The sequence below is a fragment of the Phalaenopsis equestris genome, unplaced genomic scaffold (genome assembly GCF_001263595.1).
Source record: "Phalaenopsis equestris unplaced genomic scaffold, ASM126359v1 Scaffold000006, whole genome shotgun sequence".
Taxonomy (NCBI): Eukaryota; Viridiplantae; Streptophyta; class Magnoliopsida; order Asparagales; family Orchidaceae; genus Phalaenopsis; species Phalaenopsis equestris.
In genome coordinates, this window is record NW_018164448.1 from 1,124,491 (window position 1) to 1,138,204 (window position 13,714).

The 13,714-nt window shown below is 37.5% G+C and overlaps 1 protein-coding gene across 1 annotated transcript; it reads right to left on the reverse strand.

Annotated features, from left to right (window-relative positions):
• Window positions 1–2,530: 2,530 nt before the first annotated feature.
• LOC110018292 (protein NRT1/ PTR FAMILY 8.1-like) lies at window positions 2,531–11,253 on the reverse strand. The gene is made up of 6 exons (XM_020715560.1): window positions 11,161–11,253; window positions 5,398–5,541; window positions 5,074–5,291; window positions 4,432–4,982; window positions 3,343–3,591; window positions 2,531–3,190 (listed from the first exon to the last, which is right to left on the reverse strand). Exons 2-6 carry the CDS (start codon window positions 5,507–5,509, stop codon window positions 2,605–2,607), a joined length of 1,716 nt encoding a protein of 571 aa, XP_020571219.1. The 5' UTR covers window positions 5,510–5,541; window positions 11,161–11,253; the 3' UTR covers window positions 2,531–2,604.
• Window positions 11,254–13,714: the final 2,461 nt, after the last annotated feature.

The following is a 13,714-nucleotide window of genomic DNA, read 5'->3' on the forward strand; positions in this document are numbered from 1 at the left end:
TATATATATATATATATATATTCTTATGATGCTTGAGAAAATTATCTTTTAATCATTAATTTTTCTTAATTCATGATTATCAACATAGCTCATTATAATGGTTGATTGGAATTCTCTGATACGTGTAAATCCAGGTGTGAAATAGATGGGCGGGTATCATACGAGCCCACAAAGAAATCTCATAAACAGTATGTTGAACTTTTTCTCGGCCCACAAAAAAACAGACTTTCAGAGCTTAATTTCTGGGCTGTTAGTCCACTATCGTGAATGACATGCATACCGCACAGTTTGTATTTAGTTACATATGATAAAACATTTACATATCATTCAAATTCTTAAAATCATATCAAAATATCATTATTATTTTTTTTTTGAAAGTGAAATAAAATATTTCATTCATAAATTCATGATGCCAAAATACCATTGACACACCATCAACCAATTTACATCATTCGGTATTGGATCTAGTGATAACACGAATCTCGAGACATTTTTTTAGTAAGAAATATTCAAACCTCAATTAATAATCATCAAGAACTCTGATTTCAACAAACTTATAGTCAAACTAATGAGCTGAACAAGAGAAATCCATTGACACCAAAATTGATCTAATCTGAGTCAAACCACGCCCAAATAAATCACTTCTAAAAGGTTTTATTGTATAATTAAAAAGTTAAATAAATTCAAATTCTGATAAGCTTATAGTCAAGTCAAATTTAGACATGGAACCAAAAGTAAACTGGAGCTTGGAGAATGAGCTGAAGCTCGACATTATTTATGCATTGAATCTACAACAGATTCCTCTCGCTCATGCAGCCGCCAACCATCGTCGACGACCACCTGGCAGCCGCTGTCGATCACTGTAGGTTAGCACTAGTTCCTTACAGTGAAGTCCATTGTGTAGTCCTATTGTCACACGTACGTTGCAGAACAGAGAAGCACTCAACAAAGGAATACATTGTCCAATACATCGTGTAGCAATGCACCCCAAATACAATGCAATGACATACATTGATAACGATGTAACAAAGCATTTCGCATATGGTGTGATGTCGTCGCTCGATGATGAGAAAATAATGCATCCTAAATATGATGCAACAACACACCTCGATGACGGTGTAAGAACACAACACATATTTTAATGATGCTTCCCTAACACATTGCAACAGTGCCCCTCAAATGCGGTGACTTTTTCTGGAATACTAAAGCTTTCCCCTTAAAGCCCACCACTACGACCTACGTGATCAAATATAATCTATGTGGTCTACGACTCTTTCAGCTCTTGACCCAAGCCTTTGAGGCCTAGATAGATCATCATAGCTCACTGTTATAACTTATGTGACCAACTACGACTTATGAGGCTTACAACTCGTGCAACTCACAATTTATGTCATTGCGGCCTACGGACGTCATCACAGCTCACCACAACGACCTATGTGACCAACCACGTCCTAAGTGACTCACAGCTTTTGCAACTTCTAACTTCGATCTCTATAGCCAACAGACACTACAGATACAACCATCTGTGATCCACACTACCCACTACTGTCATGACTTTCAGCTACAACCTATATGACAAGTTGGCGCTACAACCATCATTTATAACATCTACGATAGAATACCACCTTCATAACAATCGATTATGAAATGTACAACCTGTTATCACCAGAACTATAATCATTAAAGCTAGTTTTCGGCTATTATCAATGAACAATTGTTATACATTTATAATAATCAACTTTGTAACTCCATCTTCTCAAATTCAAGAGAAGAACATATATATGTTCTTACAATTCACAGTAGATTACTTCAACCGGGGTAGACCTAGTGATTTTTTCTCATTTTTAGAAGTTTTCAAGTAAAATGTTGAGGTGTATCCTCCTACTTCTGTTTAATTACTCGAGTGTGTCGGTTTTCTTGCAATGCTAAGACGAAAATTTATTAGTCTACCGATGCCAACCCTCGGACATGCATCAATTATAAATGTAAACATGAAAGTTTTGATATTAGATATGTAAATATATAATTTTATGTATTTAATAATGCTTTTATTTTAAAATAAATTTGAAACTTTTGAGACTTCTTACTTTCTTACACAGCACATCAGCATCAGTTTTTTTTTTTGTTGTTGTCAAGCGCTAGATAGCTTCTTGCACTCATGTTATTGGTATCAAATTTTGCTTCTTCATAGGTAAAATAATCAAATCCATTAAAAAAAAAATGCTCCTCTCCCTCATATCAAATACCACAACAATAATAAAAACAAAAATAAAGCAGGCTAGAACTTAAGCATTTAAATATCTAACACCTACTCATTCATATTTATATTCACATCACTCTAATCTTTTACATCCTTTTTCAAATTAACATCATCACTATCTTCTAAAAAGCCAAATGCAACTTTTGATGCATAAATTTATGACATTACAAATGTAAAAAATCAAACCTTGGGCGTTTATATGTAAATCCATAAGAATTGTGTTGTATGTTGTAAATTTCCCCAACAAAAACCCAATCCTAATTGAACAAATAAAAAATAAAAATTCCCTTTTTGAAATGCACAAGATATCCTATCCATAAATCTTCTTCAATACAAGAACATCATCAACCTTGAACCTGTACCGGTTTCTTATAAGTGTAAAGCTTCGCAATGACAAGGTACACCAGAAAGTTCAGAAAGCTGAGCAAAGCCAACAGCCAATAAAAGTAATCCAAATGACCTCGATTCAGATTATCAGGGATCCAACCCAGCCGCCCATCTCTGGTTGAGATGGATGTAACAATGGTGACCAACAAGGAGCTGAGATAATTACCCAACGCATTGGTGGTCAGCGAAAGCGCAGAACATGTGCTCCTCATCGCATCCGGCGCCTGGTCATAAAAGAACTCCAATTGCCCAATAAAGGTGAAGACTTCAGCCGCTCCAATGATGAAATACTGAGGAATCTGCCAAAAAATGGAGATTGGCAGGAAGCCTTTGTAGTCATAAAGGTTATGTCTGGCGATAGTTCTGAGCCTGATGACTTCCAGGATGCCAGCAGCTAACATGGCGAAGATGGAGATGAAGAGGCCGATCCCCATGCGAGTGAGCTGCGTGAAGCCGCGCTCGTTGCCGGTGATTTTGCGGACAATGGGGACGAGAATGCGGTCGTAGATGGGAACCCAGACGATGACGCTGATGGTGTCGAAGATGGAGAGAGATGCAGAGGGGATGGAAAAGCTTGGACCCATGTGGGGGTCTAGAGTGTTTCCCTGTAGAACGAACATGGTGCTCATCTGGCTGTATACAGTCGAGAAGATGATGCCGGTGGCCCAAATGGGGAGAAGGCGGACGACGCGAAGATGGAGAGGGAAGCCGAGGGGATCTCGAAGTTGGGGCCGATGTGAGGGTCGAGAGTGTTTCCTTGGAGAACGAACATGGTGCCCATTTGGCTGTACACTGTGGAGAAGATGATGCCGGTGGCCCATATAGGAAGGAGTCGAACAACGCTCTTGAGTTCTTCGACTTGGGTGACTGTGCTGAGCCTCCATGGATTTACAGGGGTTTTTAGTTTGTCTTCGTCTGTCATCACAGCTGCTTTATCGAAGAACCTGCAGGGCGCAAGAATTTGAAGTGTAATTCAGTTGTTATTAAAGACAGAAGGATGTTTTTTGTGCATAAAAAATGTAATGTGTGAGCACGAATCACAAAAGAATTCAACAGCCAACATAGAAGATGATGTAATGGTTTGTTTTTCACCATGGGCAGGGAAATATAACCCCATGACAATTGGAAATCAACTATCCTCTGAAAGGGCCACTGGTAATAATCTCGTGCGCACAAATCTGTTAGGATTTGTCATCCAGGCCGGGCAGATGACAGGAGCCGCTTGAATCTTAGACAGGCGAATGACACCTCTGGCTCAACCCTTCAATTACAACCGTTCCGTTCATAACTTGGTCAAACGTCATCTTTGGCGCATAGCCGCCCGAATCATGATACGGTTGAATGTCATTTCATGCTTCTGGTCATACAACTATGTGTTGATTAAAATTCTCACTACTGCACGTGCTTTACGAGGGGTACATATATAATCTCACCATACCAATTTCTATAAATATGACTCATTTCATCAATAAATTTATTGTTCATTAAGGTGCTTTCTCTATTCCGTTCTTCTCTATCTCACCTATTCCCTAAATGTGTCTCCCGAGCATATTTGGATTCAACAACTTCTTTATGCATAAGGAGTAAGCTAACTTATTGGAAACAGGTAACTAAATTACAGTAAAGATATAATTTTTCTTTCTTTATCATCAAAATCACAATCCTACATACAATCAAAATAATTACTTTCCTCTGCAACGCAAGCAAAAACTGATTTTTTATATCATGTAGTATAGAAAACAGTACAGTTAGCAATGCCAGGTTCTGTTTATATTCATACTTACTTCAGCAGTTCAGTGTGCTCAAGCTTGCGGCTACCTTCTATCAAAGACTCCTTGTCAGAACTCTCATACAATAATGATTTATCATCCGGAACTTTGACGCCACTTTTTCTCATTGATGCCACGAGAACCTGCGCAATTCTTGTGAGAGGGCTACCTCCAGGTTTCTGATGTCTGTACAATGGCGTGCCGATAAAGAAACTAACAACCGCTATAGCCATCGCAACCGCCGGAATTCCAAAACCCCAACCCCATCCCACATGCGTCTGTATGTACACCAATGCTGATGAAGCAACAAGCGCCCCTATATTGATTGAGAAGTAGAACCAGTTAAAGAACGAAGTCTTGCTTTTCTTCTCCAATTCATCAGACTCATCAAACTGATCTGCACCAAATGAAGAGACACAAGGCTTGATTCCTCCAGTTCCAAGTGCAATGAGATACAGAGAAACAAAAACTGCCACTGTTTGTCCGGTCGTTGGGTCGCAATTGCCTCCATGACATACAGGTTTCAGCCCTTTTAAAGAAGCTGTCATGGTTAGAAGAACCAACCCCTATAAAGAATCGAAGAAAAAAATTAATTTGAAAATTGTTGCAAAAGTAGGAGAAAAGATTGAAATTTTTTTGGCTGACAAATGTTCTTACGAAGATGTAGATGACCATGAAGCTCGCAATTGTTCTATATCTGCCCCAGTAGGCATCGGCCACAAAAGCTCCCAGCAGAGGCGTGATGTAGCATGTTCCAGACCAGTTATTGACATTCTTTGATGCCACTGCGTTACCTTCATTAAGTCGAGATTTCATGTAGTTCACCAGATTGGTGCTCATTCCATAATATGCCAATCTTTCGCAGCATTCATTGGCTGAGATTGAGGAGTTCATAAAAAATATTGCATCAGCAAGAACAGAATATAGTTGCAGTTTTAGTTACTGTAATCAGGAAGATGAAGGAGGAAACAATATCTGTACCAAGAATATATGGGCAAGTCCTCCAGTTGCCTGTTTTCCTTTTGTCAGCTGGGTTTCCATGGATGTCTGTTGTGCCATCTTTTGCGTAGTTATCTTCGATCTCCGCCGACATTTTAATAGCAAAGATATCACCTTGTAGAAGATCTGATCATGCAGGAAGGGAAAATAAGTTATATGTATTATTTAATTTTCTACAAAAATAAAGTGCAGGAGTTATAAACATAATTGAAAATTTGACAAGATTTTTAAGTGCATGACTATTGCGAGATATAGATATATCAGTTGATGTGGTATATATATAAATCAAATAAGAGAACGATCGACGAAGCGAAAAAATAGAACGAATAAATTCACACAAAAAAAAACAAACAGATTTACTTGGTTCGGCAAATTGTCTACGTCCACAGAGTTGCAGAAAATTTTAATACTTAAGAAATTTACACCAGTCGATCAGCTCGATTTGCAAGATGAATCTCTCACTTTGTTGCTCTCTCTTCTTCTCTCTCTGTTCTTCTCTCTCTACACCGAGATACACCGAAGAAACTTTACAACAAGATGCACCGAAGAAAACAAACTTATAAGAGAAATAAACCCAATTTCTCTTCTGCCACAAGTCACCAAGAAGAAACCAAAAGAGAACAATCTTCTTCTTGTTTCTTCTTCCTGCATCTTAAAGAACAACTTCTTGCACTTTTCTTCCTCTATCCTGAGGAAAACCAAAGAAGAGCACCGTGACTTCTAAAACTGAAGGAGAGCCGTCTGAAGTCTTTTATCACGAACAGGAGGGAACGAAAAGATGCTACACTTCACAACATAAGAAGGCAGGAGCGGTTGGCTCGCGATTGAAGAGGCGGGAGGCGCGGCCTTTTCCCGAAGACGAATGGGAGAGGGAGCGGGATCGCGACGTTTCACGATCGGGGAGGCGGGAGCTGGTAAAATTGGGCTCCAACGCTTAACAATCTCCCACTTGGAGACCGGAACACCTGCTACAACATATTTTTTCCTCAAACTATTATACACCATTGACGTTGTCACCCTTTTCTTCAAACATGAATCCTCCATGAATCCTCCACATCTGCAACTCAAAGCCCTGTCATCTGCAACTCAAAGCCCTGTCTCAACTCAAAGCCCTGTCTTCATTCCAGAAGACCAACTGAAGCTGTACACAATTTCACTTTCTCAAGAGTAACCCCCTCAGTCAACATACCAGCAGGGTCCAAATAGCCTTGCACTTTCAAGCTATTTCCTGGATTACTTTTGTCTCTGCTTAAAACTCTCACTACATGAGCAATATCCTGTCTCTGCTGAAAGTCTTTTTCAACAAGTCTAGCCTTGTATCTCTTACTGCCATCATGCTCAGTTTTCATCTAGTACACCCACTTGTTGTGTAATTCCTTCTTCTATGGTAAAAGTTCTGTCAGCTCCCACTTGCTCGAACTTTCATCTTGTAAGATTTCTTTATAGCTCTGTGGTTCGTCACCATCTCTCTGTGGAACAATAAGAATGAGGGTCCCAGACCCACTATCCTCTTCACTTCCATCATTAACAAAACTATGAAATGTCAGCAATAGTGCATCTTGTACTTCTTCAGATACCACATTTGCGCTATTATTCTCCATCTTCTTGGGATTCCTGCAGTTCCTCTTTATGTGACAAGCCTTGCCACAATTCCAGCAGGTTGCCTGTTGACCAGCCTTTGATTTTGATTTCCTTTTATTTGAGTTTTTGTCCTGTGATATCCCTCTGAAATCAACATTCAACGCCAAACTTGAACACGAGGCTTCACCAGAATCTTTCCAGCGCATCTTCTCAACCAAAATCAAATCACGAATATCATCATATTTCACTTTGGATTTACTTGCAGAACTGTTAACTGTCATTTTCATTGATTTCCAGATATTTGACAATGATGCCAACAAAATAAACGCACGTATCTCATCATCAAAATTAATTTCAATATTTGTCATAGTATTAAAATCATTCAGGTGTTGAGCAACAGAGACACATTCCGCCATCTTCAAGTTGAATACCTTCTTCATCAAGTACACCTTGTTATTCGCCGATGGATTTTCATATATATATCTGATAAAGCTGTCATGAGATCTACAGTCGTCATCTCCTTGACGACGTATGCAACAGACCTCGATCGGAGCAATCGAATAAATCCCACAACTTGTCGATCCAACAAGTTCCATTTAGCCTCATCCATTCTTTCAGGTCTTTTCCCTAATAACGGAAGATGAAGTTTCTTCCCATAGAAATAATCATATATCTGCATCCTCCAGTAACCAAAATTTGTGTCATCAAATTTCTCGATCCCTAAAACCTTCACTTCATATGCATTCATCGTCTTCCTCAAATCCGAACAAAGCTTTGATACCAGTTGTTGCGAGATATAAATATACTAGTTGATGTGGTATATATATAAATCAAATAGGAGAACGATCGACAAAACGAAAAAATAGAACGAGAAAAATCACACCAGAAAAGAACACATAGATTTACGTGGTTCGGTAAATTGTCTACGTCCACAGAGTTGCAGAAGATTTTAATACTTGAAAAATTTACACCAGTCGATCACATCGACTTACAAGAGGAATGTCTCACTTCGTTGCTCTCTGTTCTTCTCTCTCTACATTGAAATACACCGAAGAAGCTCAACACCGAGATATAACGAAGAAGATAAACTTACAAGAAAAATAAACCTAATTTCACTTCTACCACAAGCCACCAAGAAAAAGCCAAGGGAGAACAATCTTCTTCTTCTTCTTTATTCTTTCTTCACCGCAAGGAAAAACTTCTTGCATTTTTCTTCCTCTATCCCTAGGAAAACCAAAAAAGAACACCATGACTGCTAAAACTGAAGGAGAGTCGTCCGAAGTCTTTTATCACAAACAAGTGGGAGCGAAGAGATGCTACGTTTCACAACATAGGAAGGCGAGAGTCGTTGGCGCGCGACTGAAGTGGCGGGAGGCGCGACTCTTCGCGAATGGAAGCGGGAGCGGGATTGCGACGTTTTGGGATTGAGGAGGCGGGTGCGGGAAAAATCAGGCTACCGCCTTCCTATATTACATGTTCGTAAGATTTTAAAAAAAGGCGGGAGCGGGAACACCGTGACCATATTTTTATAGGGAGAATAATCATTTAAGATATTTTATTCCTATTAAATGGGTATTAATGCATTTGAAAGCATCCTGATTTAGGGAATGTAAAATACCTCCAGAAAATGTATTACAGTTCCATAAGATTTTGAAGCTTTTTCTTCAGTTAATTTCATAGAGCTGGCTATAATTGACGTAGATGCTACCGAGCGCCCCAATTCGGGCGCTTTGATCTCGCAGGATCGAAGCCCTGCGAGGCTTTGCCGAAGCGGGGAACCCCATAAATCTGCTAAAGCGGGAGAATAAGCTGAGAACTGGCGCATGAGGGCTGATCACGAGCATTTGCGATCCGGATGGCGCCAACTCTTAAAAATTTGGGATTTTCTTGATTTTTCTTGCTTTCTCACTCTCCTTTTGTATAGAAGTTCGTTTTGTCCAATAAGGAGCCTATAAATTGTGTCCATGGTTCGTGAAGAGTAAGTTTGGATTGTGGTGTCTTTAAACCTTTTGTGTGGAGTCCAATTTCTCTTTATGGGCTATATCCAAGGAGATGATGGTGTTTCGGCTATATCCTTCTTCGAGGTTGTGATTGTGTCCTTCTCTTCTACCTTCCCTAAACCTTCTCCCCCACTCCTCAGTCATTTATCTTACAAACTATTACTGTTGCCCAACCTTCCTAACTTCATTCGAGCTCTTTCCATCCACCCCACTACCGCTGCTAGCCACCTAAAATCCTTCACAATTGTTGTCTCTACAGTTTTGCACCTTTCCCCTCACAGCCACCAGCACTGTCATTGTAACCACCCCAACAAACCATCTGACCCACCTTGTCGACCTCCAACATCCATTGGAATGCATTTAGGAGTGTTTGCTTGTGTCTTTTGATATTTGTGTTGTTAATTCTATTTGAGTCATGTTGTAAATCTATTTGAATATTAATGAAAATTTATTTTTATGTTCTCGTATTTTCACTACTGGTTCTGCTATCAATAATTGATGTGAATTATAACTTTTAGCTATTTTGGCCCTTAGAAAAGTAAGGGTATCAAGTCGGATTCGGGCTGACTCAAAATTAATCTAGCCTGAAATTGCATCACCCGAACTTAATCCAATTATCAAACGAGTCAGAATGTCCAACCCAAGACTGACCCTCCTTCAAATACCGAACCTGAACCTAACTTGATAACAGATGCTCCAGTCAATATTGGATTTCGAGTCAATTCAGGTCAATTTCGAATAGATGTGCCAAATTCGAGTAAATTTCATGTTGGTGGGTCATTTTAAAGTTGAGGAGTTTATGTGAGCCCAACCTAAAAAAATAAACGAGTTTTGAATCCTAAATCAAACCCAACCAAAAAATTATTCAGATCAACCAAACATGAATTTTAGTCGGATTCAGATGGAGTTTGTGTATTGATCAATCATCAATGTTTGTTGTTTAGTTGGTGAAAAATGGCATTTTAAATAAAATAGTTACTTTTTCACAAAAATATATTGTCTGAAGACGATCAAAATTGACACACCACAGGTGCCAGACATACACTCATAACTACATACACTCATAAATACATACACGTGTACGCATGCTTACACATTTTTGTATTATCTAAAAAAACCCCCCGAAAAGTCCAGATTTGGAGATGAGAAGACGTCCGGTATGCGTCTGTCGCTGGTTATGTGTGTGAAACGAAAAATTATTCCATATGGATCGGTCACCGCACACAGCTTGCGTGCGGTGACCGATCCGGACCGTAGATCACCTGATCTACGGTCCCGATGTATTTCGGTGGGTCCCGCTGAAATTTTTTTTCTTTTTTTTCTTAAAAATGGAAATAATCCTGACCGTAGATCACCGTGATCTACGGTCAGGATCGGACACCGCATGCAGAGATGCATGTGGTGTCCGCACGCAATAATTCCTCGAAACCTCGTGTGAAACAAACTGAAATCTTCTTATGAATCATACACAAGACACAGTCTTGATTTTATCAATTTCCAACTAGCAGAAGAACTAATTTTAAGCACTCAAACTTTACCTTTTTTATGTTTATACCTTCAAAATTTTTCATGTCACATCAATACCACTAACTTACATTTTTTATATGCATAGATTAAAAGTGATATCCATTTTTTCATGCATAGAAAAAGTGAGATATATACGTAAAAATCAAAGTTTAAGCATTAGATTTGTAAAAACATAGGAATTAAGTGGTCTGTATCAAAATCTTAAAAAAAAGGAACAAAAAATAAGAGCTGTAACCTAATGAAAGAAATCCAAAAACTAAGAACTCTTAGTCCATGCTTGGTTTAAAATAAAAAAAATATATATATATAAAGCAAATGTAATTTCAAATTTATGTTTGATAAATGAATTTGTACAATAAATGTGAGCAAATCCATTTTTTTTCATTTACACTTCTCTGCCCAACCCCAACAAAAATACTCAAGAGGTCCCATCTTTCCCAGGAACAAAAACTAAAGTTCAGATACAGCAAACAAGCCTACAAATATAAAATTAAAAAAAAAAACACACACACAGACACAGCAATTCGGCCATAAACTTTCAATCGATTCAGAAAACCAAGAAATTGTTTTGAAAAACATAAGAGTTTAGACCATGGAAGATGAAATTAAGAGAAAGTGAAGTTCATGTAGAACTTACAGGTTGGGCTCTGACAGCAAGCAAGAACTGGGAGCAGATTCGGAGAGGGAGAGAAAGGAAAACTGAAATGTGCGGATTCACAAATTATAAGGCATTTGGGGAAGATAGTATATATTTATAAGGGAAAAACGAGTATTAAATATTTTTGGATTTAGGGTCCCTTTGAGGGCAGCTTATCCGTGAAACGCGACTCGCGGGTTGGCCTTGGAGGTCGACCCGCGGCCTACGTTTAGTGTAAAAACTCAAACACGGTTTCGAAAAAGCTGGCGAAATGGTCGAACCAAACAGTACGGTGGCATTTGTAAAATGCCGCCTGTAAAACGCCGCATGCACTTATAAACTGCTCCAAATGCTCCAAATGGACCCCCAAAAAAAAGAAAAAAAAAGATACATTTTGGCTTCGAAACCAAGACGAATAAGAAAGGAAGTTGAATGATTTGATTACTGCATTAATTAAATAATTTTTTATGACTTTAAAATGTAGAAAAATGAATCCATCAAATTATATATTTCTTCCGTGCTGATAAATTCATGTTGGCAAAAGATAATTTAATATTTTAGTATTATATGTAGATTATACACACAAATAATATGAAACTAAGAGTATACATCAAAATTTTTACGAAAAAATTTTGAAAAGGGAAAAAATTATGACGTCTAGCATAATCAAAATAATTGACTATGAATTTATAAGTACATAGGTTAACAATTGTAATGAATTAGATAAGATGAATTGTAATGCTGAAATTACAAATGTAAACTAGTAGTTTAGCTATAACAATCACTATGGAGCTATTATAAAAAGTTGATCATGAAGGCTGTAGTCGGTAACTATAATATTAATAGTTGGACATAGAATTTGCAGCTATAAGTTGTAATAGTAGTATTTGGTCATAAAAACCGCAATTGGTTGTTGCATATTCACTAATTGACCACAAAAATTATAACTAAAGCTGTAATATCGTTAGTTGGTCATAAATGTCATAGTTGGAGGCTGCAACAATGTCAATTGACCACATAGGTTGTAGTTGGTCATTGGAATATCGTTAATGGGTCACATATATCATAGTTGGTAATTGCAATAATGTATGTTGTACACAAATATTGTAGTTGGAAGTTGTAATAGTAATAGTTGGTCACATATATTGTAATTGGTGACTGCAATATCATATGTTAGTAAAGATGAACTCGTTCAAATGGTTAATTCAACCCTAAAAACAAATCTTAGAATGAATTCATTCCCGAGAATAAATTCAACCCTTAGGATGAACTCGACGATCATTCAAAACAACTCAACACGGCAACTCGCTATAACTCACCTAAACTTGTTCAAGCAGACATGCAACTTCGAATCGGTTGACTTCTTATTTTACAAGACAATACATCCAACAAATCTTTATATCAAAAGAAACCTTAGTTTATAAGAATTATCACCTAATTTGTGGCTAATTTCTTTGATACAAACATCATTTAGAAAAATGAGAAATTAGAGGGCAAACTTAAGGGACACAATTTTATCATCTAAAAGTTTTATACTCTCAAGTAATAATAATAATAATAACACACTCAAGCATGACGTCCTTCCTTCCTCAAAAGTCAAAACAACTCAAATAAGGTATATATATAAATATTATCATTATTTTTTTATCTTCATTATATTTTAGACCAACATTTCGGGTCCGTTTGGGGCAGCTTATTTGGTGCGGTGACATTTTGAAAACACACCTAGTCTGTTTGGGTAAACTGCGTTTTGACAGCTTATGCGTTTTCAAAAACTGAAAACAACATTTTTACACCGCACCTGTCTAGGTTACCGCACATGTCTAGGTGCGGTGGTAGCTTTTTGGCCGCGGTTTGACTTTTTCAAAAAAAAAAATAAAAATTTGTAATAGCTACCGTTTATCAGCAGATTATTCAATAAGCTGTAACTGTCCCAAACAGATCCTTAGTTAGGAAACTGTTTTATTTTCTTGTTATTGATACGTCAATATGTACATAAAAAACTGTTTTAATCATGCATGAATCTCGAAATATTTTTGAGCAATAAACAATTCCTAATATTATTCTTATTTTATGCTTGATTAAATTAATATTTTTGACAATTTAAACCTATCAAAAATGGCTTGTGTAAAGTGCACATTCAAACGGTTGCGTTCAAAGTAAAGTGTTGAGGGTGGAAGCATGGATGGGGACTCCAAACTATAATGCTTTTTTGACTATTTTGTTTGCAAGAAATGAATTCTCTCATTAATATAGGGCTGTCCGTTTTTGCCGTCGTTTTTGGAATCTTTCGCTTGCCGTTTGGAAATGGTTTTCCACATGCCTCTTATTAAATTATATTTATATATATCATTTACATACATACCACCCAATTCTTATTTATTTATATATCTAACACCTAAACATTAATTATCATATTTATACCCCAAAAATCTGCCATATTAGATATCTTAAGTTTTAAAAAGTACTTTTCATGCATGGAAAAGTAGTTTAGGTGTTCGATATGTAAATGCAAAAGAATTGAGCAATATTTAAATGTATAAATATGATAATA

Coding starts and splice junctions, on each gene's coding strand:
- LOC110018292 (XM_020715560.1), bottom strand. CDS start 5,509: ATGTCGGCGGAGATCGAAGATAACTACGCAAAAGATGGCACAACAGAC. Junction 5,292..5,397: donor GACTTGCCCATATATTCTTG/GTACAGATATTG, acceptor CCTCAATCTCAG/CCAATGAATGCTGCGAAAGA. Junction 4,983..5,073: donor TCATGGTCATCTACATCTTC/GTAAGAACATTT, acceptor GATTCTTTATAG/GGGTTGGTTCTTCTAACCAT.